The sequence below is a fragment of the Clytia hemisphaerica genome, unplaced genomic scaffold (assembly GCF_902728285.1).
Source record: "Clytia hemisphaerica strain Z4C2 unplaced genomic scaffold, Clytia hemisphaerica genome assembly, whole genome shotgun sequence".
NCBI lineage: Eukaryota > Metazoa > Cnidaria > Hydrozoa > Leptothecata > Clytiidae > Clytia > Clytia hemisphaerica.
This window is the reverse complement of record NW_027104548.1, coordinates 125,887-141,008: the sequence shown is the minus strand read 5'-3', so window position 1 is coordinate 141,008 and position 15,122 is coordinate 125,887. Positions and strand designations below refer to the sequence as shown.

At 34.9% G+C, this 15,122-nt stretch overlaps 2 protein-coding genes across 2 annotated transcripts; both read right to left on the bottom strand.

Moving 5' to 3' along the window:
• Window positions 1–2,487: 2,487 nt before the first annotated feature.
• LOC136822724 (uncharacterized) lies at window positions 2,488–6,972 on the bottom strand. Its single transcript, XM_067079003.1, has 5 exons — window positions 6,647–6,972; window positions 5,314–5,501; window positions 4,811–4,919; window positions 4,146–4,371; window positions 2,488–3,652 (listed from the first exon to the last, which is right to left on the bottom strand). Exons 1-5 carry the CDS (start codon window positions 6,942–6,944, stop codon window positions 2,854–2,856), a joined length of 1,620 nt encoding a protein of 539 aa, XP_066935104.1. The 5' UTR covers window positions 6,945–6,972; the 3' UTR covers window positions 2,488–2,853.
• A 2,055-nt stretch (window positions 6,973–9,027) lies between these two features.
• LOC136822723 (uncharacterized) lies at window positions 9,028–13,147 on the bottom strand. Its single transcript, XM_067079002.1, has 6 exons — window positions 12,816–13,147; window positions 12,073–12,239; window positions 11,379–11,505; window positions 10,693–10,921; window positions 10,376–10,403; window positions 9,028–9,979 (listed from the first exon to the last, which is right to left on the bottom strand). The coding sequence occupies exons 1-6, from the start codon at window positions 13,111–13,113 to the stop codon at window positions 9,398–9,400; spliced, it is 1,431 nt and encodes a 476-aa protein (XP_066935103.1). The 5' UTR covers window positions 13,114–13,147; the 3' UTR covers window positions 9,028–9,397.
• Window positions 13,148–15,122: the final 1,975 nt, after the last annotated feature.

Here is a 15,122-nt window from a genome sequence, read left to right as displayed (position 1 = left end):
TAAATCGTTTTAAATAAACCAGAAATATCGTCACATTCTGTAAAAAGCGAATTTAAAACAGACATTAAATTTTCATAGCGTCAGCCTGGGTTTAGGTCCCAGGCAAAAATTAGGTCTCCCCCCCCTGAGTTTTAAGTCCCCCAAAAAATTTAGGAATTTTTTGTTAGCCCCCAGGACTTTTGACCCTAGACACTTTCAAAAAATTGATCCAGTAATGAAGGGTTTTCCAATGTAAATTGCGTCCAGTTCTAAGTTTAAGATAAAATATTTTGGACACTTTCTATAAAAAAAGACTTTTTCAGATTCATGGGCTTCAATTTGAGTAATTGAAGCCAACTATTAAGCTGAATTATTTTAGCCTCCACATTAAGTGATGAGATTTTAGCTCCCCCCAAAAAAGTGGTGTACTTCCAGCCCCCTCCTTTTTTGGGAAAAATTTAGGGTGTAACCCCCCCCCCCAACCAGCAGGGGGGGCTGACGCTATGATTTTCGGATTTCGATGATTTCGATGAGCTATACCTGAATCTAGCTAAGATCGATTTAAAGCTCGATTTAAAGCCTTTGTAAAGATTATTCACGCTACTCATTTTTTTTGTCATTAGTGGACCTATTTTTCGATAAGTTTTTAAAGGATTTATTTTTTTGGTGCCTTAACTTTTGGCCTTACCTGTATATATAAGTTCGTCTTCACTATAACAGCTTATCTCGGAACTCTGGTCAACCCGTCCAATATTCGTTCTGTTTGTACCGGCCCTACAAGTGCGGCCGTTGACGAAAGCGCCACCATCGAGAACATCTGATTGGTTTTTGTCATTGTATAGTAATTCAATCTCATCCGATGATTTGCCACCTTTTCGGTCAATGATTAAGTTTCCATAAGCACTACCAAGTAAATGGAGGGTACAGAGTAAAACAATATTCATAGCTTTTGTATGTATCACTTTCAAAGCCATGTTCTATTACACTCAATATATATGTTCGTAGTGATGACATGTCTAATGAACTTCTAGAATATTTAAGATTTTATCCTGTTTCACGTTTTTTCCTTTTTTGTTGAGTATTTGAACATATTCCATTCACTCTGTATAAATAGTTAGCGGAATAGAAAATTTCCGCCTTCAGAAGATACTTTATTAGGCGAGGCCAGTTTAATTTGTTGTTTTACGGGTCGGTCGGAGAAAAAATAAAAATAAAAATAGAATTTCAATTTCACCTATAAAATCTACTAAAAAGGCAGCAACACATAAAATTCTCAAAACCTTAGAAAAACTACCAAAATTTTGAAAATTTGACAGTCTGTATAAAAGCAATGAAAATAAAAATCGATTTTATTTTAATTTCGATTTCGATTTTTGGAATTTCAGGGTCGGTCGGGCCCGTAAAACAACTAATCAAATTAGTCTCACCTTATTGGTTAAAAAAACCACCGTTTAAATGTGTATTTAAATAAAACCATTTTTCAAAATTTGGATGATTGTCTGCAAGCAAATTCCGAAAATTTTTTCAGTCCTCAGATATTTTTGAGAAATAATCGCTTCGCGTTTCTATCAATATAAATGTAAAAATTGCATCTTTTGCAAGATCTCTTTATACTACAATTAGCTCACATTAGAACACCTTTTATATAAGGTATATATGTATTTGCAACAGAAATTTTGAGAAGAAAAGCAATTCAAATTATATTTTTAAAAAGAACAATTATTTACAGTGTATGTTTTTGAAAATTCTACATTATCTACAGATATTACCTTTTAAAATTATATTGGTTATATAGTTATCGACTAGATCAAGAATCAGAGCAAGCATTCTTTAAATTAACCTTTTCGTATTGCAGAGCCTGGCAAGTCTAGTTTTAGGCTATTGTTCCGGGGGGATGCACTGATCTTGACAGCCAACGGGGACGTACCGCTGGAGTTTGAAAAATGGACCCTGTCAGATATGAATATTTGGTAAGTCTGGGACCCTGTCAATAAGAAAAATGTATAAATTTTCCCGTTTTCACCCTGAAAAGTGGCCAAAATGATTAAAAGTAGACGAAAAATTGAAAAAATTTCTAATTTCCACCCTATAAATTTTCAAAAATTCCCAATAGTCGCCCCTGTCAGATACATATTTTGGAAATCAATCTGGAACCCTGTCAGATATCTTCAAAGCCTAAAAAAGGAACTCTGACCAGTGACACGTCCACGTACCGAAGTTTGCCTAAGTCCCTCCTCCCCCGGGATACTGTTGTAAGTTACTTAAAAGCGATTCTAAGAGAGCAGGAGGTTATGTGCGATTTTAAACTCAATATAGTAGTAGTAAAATTGAATTAAATCTTATGTGGTTTTTCTTGCTTTTCTTTGTTCATTTTTTGTCGAAAAGTATTTTCGTAAGATTTCTTATTTTCGTATTAGTGTATTATATGTATACAAAATGATGTAAGATAAAAGTTTGCGTTGGCTTCGAAGGGAAAATTTCAAGAAATTTTTAGAAAATACTATTTTTAGCGCTTTATCCAGGAAAAATAGCGAACTAAAGTGAAAAATACAAGCGAAAAGAGATTAAAAATTGTTATAATTTCTGACGTCAGAAATAAAAAATGAGAGACATGATGTCAACGCACTGATGTCAACGAATTTTCCTAACAACGGGCAACTCTGGGCAGTGTAGGCCCGTCGTCATGCGAAAAGAACCAATTGCATTGCGCAAAAAGCCGTGTAGCCTGCTTTGAAGTAGTAACCGGTTAACAAATGTCATTAAATGCTCTACGAGAAGAAGGTATTTTAAATTTCTTCAAAATTTCCTTTTGAAGCCAATGCAAAGCTTTAAAATTTACATACTTTGATATTTAAGCTTAACTTTCTCAGTCCTCTATCTCTTCGTATTTTTATTCACTTTAGCGTACAACGCTGAATTCGGTCTCACCAATGCATCCGTTTCATTGGTTGCTGGTGTACTGTAATAATTAACTTCGTCATCGTCATCACCATTATCATTATCATTATTACCATTATCTATTATTTGTCCCGGCTCACTATATCCCTTTAAAGGCGCTGTTTCATCATCGGTAGCTCCACCGTCTACATGATCTACCGCTGATCCTGGAACACTATACTCTGGCGAAGGTTCTTTCACGTTTTCAGTATAGCCTTTCCGTTCCGAGTCTCCAGCTTTATCAGGAACGCTATATCCTACAGAACGCTCTTTGTAAGGCGTATCATTTTTAGTATTGTTTTTAGATTCTGACTTTCCAGTTTTATTAGGAACGCTATAATCTAGTGCTTCATCGTTAATATTGTCTTTTGTTATACTTCTCTCAGATGTGATTCCATTCTGTGGTGAAGGCACTATATTAGGGGTCTGGTACTCATCTTCAGGTCCCTCTTGGTTGCTATTGGTTTGTGTAGAAGTAGCTGACACATAATGGCTGTTGTTTTGTTTCGGAGTCTCCATGGAAATATGATTATTTCTAGGTGAATAGCGAATTTCAGGTTCGATTTCACGGTACTCAGGTTGTGGGTTTGACGGTAAAGCGTATGCATTGGAGTCGGAGTACTGGTGTATGAGTTTGCTTTCTTCTTCTTCTCCGTGTGTGGAGTTTATGTCGACTTCACATTTTGCGTATACGGGTGAGAGCGTTTGTTTCTTGGCTCGGCGGCTTCTTTTACGTCTTGAAGAAAAAGAAAATAATACTGTGATTCATGCATGAAAGGCACCACTTTAATACCGAGTTTATGCATGTGTGTTTTTCTGCGACGGAGACGATAAGGTTCTAACTTGACTAGATCCTGACTAAGTGAGGACGACGGTAAATCAGCACTTTTACCGTCCTCGATTTTGCTGGTCAGAACTGCGGGTTTTTTCAGATCGCTTCAGTCACTTTACCGCGTCCTCAAAAATGCAAATACATAAACTCGCTAATAACCCCCGAAGGGGGATACTTAGGCACAAATTGGTGCTGGTCATGTGCGTGCTTAAAGGGTCTGGTTTTTCATCTTCTAAATCGAATGTCTCTCTAAGGGTCAACCTTTTGCTGAAAGTAAGGATTGTAAGGGTTTGGCTCCAGTTTATTCTCAGCTTCGAGAAATGGGGAATCAGTACGCCTTTTGGCAACTTTTGTGACATTGCAAGTGTTTGTATTTGACTGTGTAAGATTTTTTTACCTCCTATACAAGAAGAATGCCAGAACCATTGCAAAGATGACAACAAAGACACCAAATACGACACCAATAATGAGACCACTGTTATTTGAAGATTCGTCATCTTTTGTTACTGGTGATCTTGTGTTTCTCCCTGGTGTGGGTGGTGTTGCTCCTATTGGATATCCATCATCGATTTGCTTGAGATTTTTTATCAGGTCGTCTATTGAATTTGCGTATGGTAGAGGATCTATAGAACATTTTAAAAGAAATTGAATTACACTAATCTCTTTAACTCGACTCTCTATAAATCGAATGTTTCCTTAGCTTGGACAAGTAATTTTTCCTTGCGGGTTCGAGTTATAGAGAGACTCAACTGTAGCACCTTGCTTGTTGGTAGACGCTATACTAAGAGAATTAATAGACTTCAAATTAGTAGGTGACCGTGGTGTTAATTCCCAATATGTCATGCCATTTTTTTGAGCTTGTTGTTTGTTGAGTCGAAAACAACCATTAAAAGAGTGCTCAATACTCTTCGTAGAGCGAATTCAATAAAGTTGTATTTTAAAATACATGGTGATTTTTGAAATACAACTTTATTGAGTCGAAAACAATAAATTTTGATTAAACCTGAGCTTTAAAAAGCATTTTCCCAATATATGACATTGAAGAAAAGTTTTCACACTTACATTTAGCCGCTCCAGCAAACTTGAGAACATCACAGTAAACATTTCCATTTGGGCATGTGTACGTGATAACTCCTAAAAGTCCATCCAATTTTCTTCGATTTTCAAAATTCTGTAAAGAGGTATTATAAGGCGTTTTTACCAAATAATTTCTTTTTTGAATGGCTATATAAACCTTATTATTCTCGAATTTTCCCCGAAGGTAGGAAAAAATGCTACTTTTTCTTCGTCAAATGCTCCACTCGCTCTTGATCCTTCTCTTTGATTGTATAGTACAAAGCAGAGAGGCATCAAGTACCATTTTGTACCAAGTACGAAATTTTTGATATGACCTGGCCTGGTATTGAACCCACGACCTGGCATACCATAGCCGAAGGCTCTATCTTTGTACTACAGTCGCTGAAATGAATGCTTGCCTAGAGAAAATAGAATGATTCCAGACTGGTGATAATTTCAGAAAGTTTAAGCGTAAAATCAAAGTAATCAAACTCATTCATGATACTTACTAACGCTCTGCTGGACAATCTAACGTTTCTTTTCTCTCCATTACTTAATTCTTGCCAACCGAGTCTATCACGCTCTTTGAAACCCCATATTTTTATATTTTCCCATCCAGCGCTTGAACATCTCGTAGGGATTTGAGTAGTTTGTTTGGGAATGGTTCTGAATTCGTTCCCATTAGTGCTTCCACATTCTGAAGATTTATTGAATATGGGTTAAAGTAGCTTGATTCGCAGACCGCTATAGATATACTTCCTATAAGCATGAACATATAAACGACTGGACATCTATCTTTTATTGTCTCTTTGAAGCGAGCTTCGTTGCCGCCTGTATTTCAAAATTGGTATGAAAAATCCGACAATATTCCGTCATAATTTTATTTCTTTGAATTATTTAGGTAAAAGGATTGATAGAGCTTGAACATTACTCCTAATGTACAAAAAAATTATTTTCAAATTTTTTCACAAGTTTGTAATATATTCTATCAACATTTTCAACTCTAAAATGCAGAATTTCAACTGCGTGTATACTTTTGAATCCCTTTTGTCACTTCAATAATTTTTTTTATGACTTGAAAAAATAGCTTGCCAAGTTTAGAGCCTGTGTCATAAGAATATCGAAATTAGAATGCGACACTTTTTAAAATTATTAGACACTTTTAAGTCAAAATTTAGAAAATTTAGTCGGAGTTTTGACAAGCTGACGATGATTTTGCCTCTGTTATCTTTGTTATGATATAGATAAAAGACTTGAGAAGAGTAGAACAACAGAGACTTTTGTCAAAGTTTTGACGTTGTTAGCAAGGTACTCCCAAGTGGTATATCATCAAAATCTATTGTTTCATTTTATGATTTTAACGAGGCGGCAACGAAGCTAGCAGCCTTTTCTACAAAAAGACAAAGGAGATGGATGTCCAGTCGTTTATATGTTCATGCTATAAGGAACTTTTTCGTCGGAGTATGAGCAGAAGCCTAGGGCATAAACTGTATGTTGGTGTTTTATGCTTCAGTTGACTTAAAAAGCTAAGGATTCTCGGTATACCACAACCATCATGGGAATCTTATTAAGAAATCAAGTCACTCCTATAACCATTAAGTCACTTGATCGATTTTAAAAGGGGTCACGTACAAAACGATAGTTTATACGATTCAAGGAAATGCATATCACTTACATTGTTTACCTTATAGTGACCAGGCTACAACAGTCCATACCGCTAGAATACACTTTACTCAGGCTAGAGTTTTTTCGTGACCTTTAATAACTAATTTGATACATTAAAGGAGTTCTACTAACCTCTACTTTCATTTCATTTTCTCAAACTATATTTTTAAGTCTTACCTGATTGTAATTCACCTTCAGTATAGCAACTAATCTTTCTGCCAGGGTCTTGTGATGATAAACCAATGTTCCTTCGAATATTGCCCTTGTTAGTATCAGCCCTACACGTGCGGTGATCCATAAAAGTGCCACCTGCCAAAATATCTAACGGATCCTTGTTTTTGTCCAGTAATATAATCTCATCCGAGTCCCCAATTTTTCTCTCAATGATAAAGTTACCGTTTATGCTTCCCAATATGTTGAACGAAACGAAAAAACAGACGCACAAAGCTCTTGTGTTCTTCATTTGCAAAGTCATTGTTCTTAAGTGGCCAGTTTATGCTTGTTGCCTACTTCCTCCTAGATTGATCGTTTTACTGAAACAAGAGGAAATATTGTTTAATGTTCCAGTCATTTTCATAGAAAAGACATATTTTCTTGTCTTTTCTATGAAAATGACTGGAACATTAAACAATATTTCCTCTTGTTTCAGTAAAACGATCAATCTAGGAGGAAGTAAAATCTTTCAAGTTAAACAATTATGATTTGAAAACATCATCCAAACCAACATTCAAATGATATCACGTATCATGGACTCTATGTAATCTGATAACAAAAGTATATGGTTAAAAATAAAAGTAAAAGTATAATGAAGTAAAAAAACCTAACTACTGTACGACCACGTCACGTCCAGTTAAAATTTTCTACAAAAGTGAAAGCTCAAGCCAGCATGTTAACACAACATTGATTTCCTGTTCTTTAAACTGTTATTATGAGCAGCCAATTCAACTGTTAATTGCTCACATCAATAACGTCATTTCTGGCGAAAGGAGAACCAAAAATTAGATGATGAGAGAAGAATCTCTCGAAAGGCTCGAATCGCGTTACGTTAGCCAAACATAAACCGCGTGATTCAAGCTGATAAACTTCCAATACCAAAGTGATCTGTTTCTATAAAGAAAAACCCTTAAAATGAAACTACCAAGCTAATCACAATATCAAAAAATCACTGAAAATCTGTCTGGCTTTACTAAATGAGTTGATATAAACATCTATTTTTTTCTCTCTTGTCATTTCAATAGTCTTGTTCTCTTATAGTTGATGACGATGACAATAAAAATAATATCATAATAAAGAGGAGCTATGTGTGTATTTATGACGAGAAGTGAAATTTTTTGTCATGAAACTTGAGAGAAATTAACATATTCATCTCTCCGCATTATCGCATAAAGCCACTCTTATACGGTAACTATGGCAACAAGAATTTGAAAGTATTTCTAAAAGAATGGCATATTATGGATTACCTTGTCATTTTTTTGCTGTCAGTTATTAAAACACGTAACACTTTAGCGGACGTTTCTTAGAAAAAGTCTTTCTCTTATGTTTCATATTCCAATTTGCTGAGTTTGAAAAAAAAATCTAGGAATTACCTTTTCCATTATTGTAAGTTTTGAAGTATACAAGTATCGTCATTTTAGCACGTTAATTAATCAGGCATAATTACCTGATTAAGTCTAATCAATTTGATCCTTAGGTATTTTAAGAAGCTCTCAGAAGATGTATCTTAATGAAATCTATGATATTGCCCATTTGACTTAGGATTGCTGAGCCGTCAGAACTAAAATGAGTTATGACAAATTATCTGTCATTACTTGTGTATTTTTTCTCCGGGAATTCCCTTCATAAACACACTTGTCAGCAACTGCACCAGATAATATACAGAATCTAAGTCATAGAATTTCCTCTATAGGTCAATTCACATTGGCAAAGCGTAATGGGTAAGCAGGACCACTGCGTGCTAATGACGAAACACTATTGGTCAAAAGTTTTGATAAATTTTGAAGATTTTTTCGTTTTGCCAACCGGGAGTCGTTACTAAAGTGCAAGCAGTCCTGATTACCCATGAATCATTTCGACTGTGAAATGACATATTCTAGCTATATCCTAAACAAATTGACCCATAATCCCTTCATCCAAGTCGTTTCCAGCTTGCAAAGCAGCGTTGTTTCAACGTCTTTCTAAAGACCGTGGTCTATATCTACAACGTTGTGTGAAATACTCTTGTGGAAGAAATTATGGAGAATTGAAAAAAAATTCAATATAGATTTTCTTATACTTAAAAAAAACAACACTCTATCCACTCACTATACGCGTTGAGAATTTTCACAACAGAATCACTTGAATTTTTGAGAAATTGTTCAAAAAAATAAAAACAGTAAAGTTTGTTTACATTTTCAATATTATCTGAGTCTTAGGGAACCTAAATAAAAATTTCATGATTGAATCCAAAAAATTGGGATTTTCTCCTAAATTTGTTTTCATTATAAGTAGAGAAGCTTTTAAATATTCAAGAGAAAAAATGAAAAGTTTTTTTTTTGGTACAGTACGTTAGTCTGAACATGAAATTTCGAAACATATGTCGCCTACATACATTCAATCATTCATTACAAGTTTTTTTATAAGTTTTCTGAAATCTGAAACTGGGATCGTTCTTAGGTTTTGACTAAAATTGAGCCTTATGCTCTTATAAACAACGTGTATTTCGTGAAATTTTGTCCAATCCTGTACCATAAAATCATCTATCGTGGACATTTTATTAATATCAAAGGTAGAAGTCGAGTTTTGCAGGTCTTTTTAGTCTATTTCAATGGTAAATCGAATTAGAACACAGGCCAATGCAGTCTCATTTTGTATCTTTTCATTCGTGTAATAAACTTGGAAACAGTCAGCAATTCATAGATTGCACCATACAGTCTAATTTTTGTTGATGAATCACCTCTTTTTATTGACTTTGGTGTACAATTTTGCAATCTCTGGTGGAGTCTCTGGTCGATCACTGATCGGTGTACTATAATAATTCAACGTTCTTTTTTTCGAGTCCTTTCCCAACGCTGTTTTACCTTTCTCCTGGTCAAAACGTATTGAACTGTAACCACTGTCCAATGCTTTATGATTCATCTTATTGTCTTGTGTAGAGTTTTCATGTTCTATTGGTGCGACTGCATATTCATTCCCAGGAATTTGATGGCCAATCACTGCTTCATTCGGCTGATTTTTTGGTTGGTTTAAATCGACATCCTTCACCGTACTATAACCACCACTTAAGGTGCTATCATTTGAGTGGTTGTCATGGTTGCCTTTTAAAACATTTATTCGACGAGGGGTAGTGTCACGAGCTCGGCTATAATGGTAGGTGTCACTGTTAAGTGTGCCTTGATTTTTCTTTTGGATCTCTCCTGGCTCTAGCTCTTTGTATTCTGGTAGAAAATTTTTAGGTTCTGTATATAATGTTGATGTTTCTCCATTAAGATTCTGTTCTTTACGGTTCCGTTTGAAGCTGTTGTACGCAGGATCCTAGAACGATGATGAATAACAGCTTACCTTAGTATAAGTGATTGCCAACCACATTTAAAGTTGAGAGACGTTTCCTTTATTAAGCTATTGTTGATTCAAAATATCGGTCTAGGATTCAACTATTCACCTTTTTGATTCATGTACATTCTGATGTCTTCTGAAGGTAGTTTTTGGAAAATCTGGCCCCTAACGCAAAAGTACTGATGATGAAGCTCGGTCTCGAGCTGGGCAAATCACTAGGCTTTTCGAGAGAACCAAATTTAATAGAATTAAACTGGACAAGATGATACACTAAATATGATAAAAGAACTTAAAGTAAAGAGTTTTGTTTCTAAATTCGTAAAATACATGTGCATGTTATTGAAACAATCAACTCTATGTCATTTAAAATCTTACCTTATGTTTATCGCTCCTTGATTTTTTCCTAGAAAAAAAGAGTAAATGTTCTTAGTTGTTCTCATTTAAATGTTCTTAAGATGTTCACTTATTGACTTAGAATATGCTTATCAGCATTTTCTTTGCCATCTGAATTCTCTTGATTGTATTGTATTCTGGATTGCTCTTATAATTTATCATTAGTTTTACCCGGAATACCCATAATCGAGCCTTGTTCTCATAAAATTGTTCTTATAATTATATTGTAAAAGAGCGTACAATTTATATTATGAAGCACTGGATACTTTTTTGAAGTTACCTATAATGTTTTTTATTACCTTTTTCGATAGCACGCGAGAGCTACGATCAATAAAGCTGCCACCAAAACGATAACAATTGCTATAGAAATCCCTATAATTGTGCCTGTTGGTATACCATTGCTAAGTTTTTGAGACTTCGCAACAACGATGGTTGTATTATTCCCTGTTGTTTGTATTGTAGGCGTTGGCGTGAATGGTCGTGTATCATCGCCGTATAAAATTTCTTCGATCTTGTTTGGTAGAGGATCTGAAAGTATAAAATACCAGTTTCTACACATTCCCGGAGATAAAGATTTTACCCGGGTTGTTTTTTGAAACGCAATCTCGGTCTTTACTTGTAAAAAAATTCTCAGCACGGCCGGGTGATTGTACTGTTTTTGGGCTATTCATTTTGTCTGGATTTATTATGTCTAGAAAGATTAATGCGCAACAATGTTTTCATATCAAAATTTTTAAGAATTATCTCTAAATAGAGAGTTAAATAGCAGCTTGACAGAATTCTAAACGTTGTCTGTTTCTGACTAAAGTATTCAAGGGGATGCGGTGCAGCAGCGGTTTAGTTTTTCAGAAATAAAAATCGATGGTAAACCTTCAACCATGGGATCTGCTTAACAAACTCAATGTCATCACTATGATGATTAAAGTTATGACGAATGACAGGTCATTTAAAACTTCCTGCATTATTAACTAATTGGAAATCTTACGGTGTCTTATGCCAGTAAATTTCATCACTGTACACAATTCTTGTTTTGCAAGGTTTGCTGTCGTCGATTGACATTGATATAATATTTGCACCAGTAATCCGTCCCATTTGCTTCTCGTCTTGAAAACCTAAACCAGAAATATTAAATCACGCTTTACGTCCAACATAATGCGTGCTAAAAAAGGGAGGGAATTATCTTGTCGATGAGGTAGTATAGAGTATAGTCACCTACTCTAATGATATACGGGAATCACAGCTCTTGCCGATACACCGTGGTTCGGTTACATCTCGCGAGTATAAGACTAACGATATCTGGTGTACTCAAACAAGCTGAGAAAGACACTCAGAAGAGACTGGACGCAATCGATGAAATAAATGAAAACACGACCTCGACTGCACAGAAGTACACGTTTTTTTTATAAGAACATCCAAAATTTTTGAAGCCTTCGGATGTTCTTAACTTTTTGAGTTTCAAGCCTAGAAATGTTCTTAAATTCACCATTTTGTGAGTGTATTTGCCAATTTTTCTAAGAAATTGGGTGTTTGAGTCCACCAAGCCTTAAAACGTTCTTAACTTGTTCATAACAAGTTCATAATATGTTCTTATAAAAAAAATGCGCAGACACCTTTCAAACAAAACACTCCTAACAAAGATTTTGAAATATTCCTTCGTTCATGTCATGAATTTCACTTACGAAATAACTATCTTTGGCTTCCAGCTCATCTTCCAAATCTTTGAAATTGATTTTCAGAAGCTCCTTCCTATCCCAGATGTAGATATCGTTTATGTTTGATACTTTACACCTGAGACTGGACGTCTGTGATTCGGCTGCAATTGTTAGAAATCCATTCGAACACGTTTCTATAAATCAAAAAAGTAATACTTCGTTTATTGATATTATTGATCGCATTATTTACCTTCAGTATCTTTTTTTTGCGTTATTATAGTCAAGTAGTTATAGATCCTTGGAATTTTGTCATGGGACAAATGATATAGGAGAGTGTGAGAGTCTTGGTTTTATAAATCCTGTCAACTTATCCAAAGAAACAATCTGACATACTCCAATCCCTGTAGAAGGGGTCATTCTCCCCAAGAATATCGTTTCGAAAAGTCGAATCAGTCAGTTCAATGGAAATCGATAAGAAAATTCAGTATCATACCTAGACAGGAGACCTGTCCTGTATTTTTATAATCTGATATTTACAGGACCGGTACGAGCTGTGAGGCAGATTTCTGCCTCAAATAATTGACAGTGGGAACTTGCGTTTTCTCTAAGAAAATGTGACCAGTGAAAGAATAGTAGAATTTGATTGGCTGTGTTTTCAACCGTTATTAGGATCTGGGAAATTCAAACTCTCAACCCTAACCGTGCTATATATTTGGCCATCAGTATATAAAATAAGAAATCATAGCATGGATCTCCAGGCTATATCATACCTTGACTTTGATATTCTTGACCAGTATAACAATTCAATTTAGATGCTCCTCCAACGGACGAGGCTATCGTTCGTGCTACACCATTAGTGAGGCATTGCCTGTTCATCCCTAAATTTTCAAATTCATTCTTAACCAAATTGGGTCGTGAAATATCGGGAATCAATGTTAGCTTGTCACTTATACCATGCCGTTGTCTTGTGATGGTGAATGGCTCTTTTTGAGCATCGTTGTATCCAACAAATAACAATAATAGAGTCAATATCGACCGTTTAACATAATGATGGTCAATTTTTGACATTTCTGTGTATTATAATAATGCCTGATTCTTTTTCTTCTACAATATTCTGGAAACAAGATGAACAAAATTCTGCAATGTATTTTTCTTGTTTCCTTACCCAAATTTAGGTTTACATTCCATCTTACAATCTCTCTATTGAAATCGTCATATGTTGATTAACCGTAAGTAAAGTAAGAGATTGAAGCGTGATTCTAAATTAAAAAATCCGTCATTAGAATTGATCGCCTTTCTCTTAAAATAGTGAACCAGAACCAGAATACATTCAATTAGCATCAGTTATTACCAGCAATGAAAAATATTTCATTACCTAAAACTCAATAATTTATTAGTTACCTTATGTGTAAGTCTGATCAGAGTAATAAAACACATACAACTTCTAAAACGCGGAAACTTTTTGACTCAGTTCCATTCAAGTTCCTTCTTGTTATAGAGAAACTACTGTATTGGCTGATCGTCGAAAAGTTAAGTATCTTTGCCTATCCATCTCTAAAAGCAGTTGTTGTTTTTTCTTAAAGTATCTCTAGGTCATTAAAGCTTAACAATCAACAGTGATCCATAATTGAGTCATTTATCTGATTCATTTATTACTATCAAAACTTTAAAATCAACTGTGAGAAGAAACTAGGAGTAGGAAATGATACCCATAGGATGCCAAAAATCCTCCTCTTTTTATTTCTTTTTTAAGTCTTTTGTAAGAATCGTTTTATAATTTCAAGCATTGATTTGGTTTGGTTATGAATACAAATAGGTACAGGCTATTCCAGGGTGCAATACAGTTTGGAGTGGGAAAACCCAATTGCAGCAAACATTTCTGGTTCACCAAGTCCTTCTAAGATTCCCTCAAGGCAGATAAACCAATCAGAATCTAGTTTGATTTAAAACCCTCCTATTCATCGAAACTTGTTTGGTTACTTTTAATGTTTCATGGTGTTTCTAGCGTGATAATAAGCGTGGTACAAATGTCTCTAAAACGTCATTTTTGGATATTTTTCAATATCTATTTGTATTACTTATCATGTTAAAATAAAATGCTCAGTTTGAAATTTCATATTTTTAGTTTGTCATAATTTTCGCTTTCTTCCTTGACAAAGAAACGAAATATGATATCATGTTCATGCTGGCTTCTCTCTCAGCATTCCAATTAATTTAAGGTTTACATGTAGCCAAATTTCTGACATTTATGGGCAATGATTACTTTGTAATGGCGTTTTCTGTTTTCACTCATAACTATTTTGTACAAAAAAAAATCTAAAATAAAAATATTAAGAAAATAAAAAAAAGGGGTAAAAGATGCAGGCGTATATAATCTAGGTTATCTCAAGAAAATATTTACAAAAAGAAATGCGCTAAAAAAGGTAAAAATACCCACCCAAAAAGATAACAAAATATTGATAAATAAATCCTTTCCAAGTCCCTAAAGATTCTTATTCATCATTTTTTCTTGTTGATACGTGATTTATCGACAACGGCGTATAAGTCCTTAATATGATCTGGTTCGTTCGGTTTATCAGCGACAGAATCATAAATACCATCACCAAAACCTCCCTGTTGCGGTGGTTTTCTTATGGGAGTATACTGTGGAACAACTCCATTCTCATCCTCTATCCTAGCATCTCCCTTAATTCCATCGTAATGATTACTAGATGATGTGTTGTACTTTTCAACAGGCGGCTCATAAGCCGAAGTATTATTTCCACTTTTCTGATTCAAATTTTGCTCAATAGTATCATAATTGCTTGAAGATTTTCCGTTTCCTGGTTGGTATGGTACTTGCTTCCTCATTTGATTAGGTACAGGCTCGTACGTATTTTCTGGTTGTTTCGTTGAAGCAGTTCTTGGAGCTAGTGGAGGTGCATTTTGAGGGGAGTTTGGTAATGTTTCGTAGTTGTTTTCAGAAACACTAGGCTGGTAAAGAGGTACGGCATCAACTTCTTGGTGCGGCTTCACAACCTTATTAAGCTGCTGACGTTTATTGGGGTCATAATGAGGAATGGAGTCATCGTTACCAG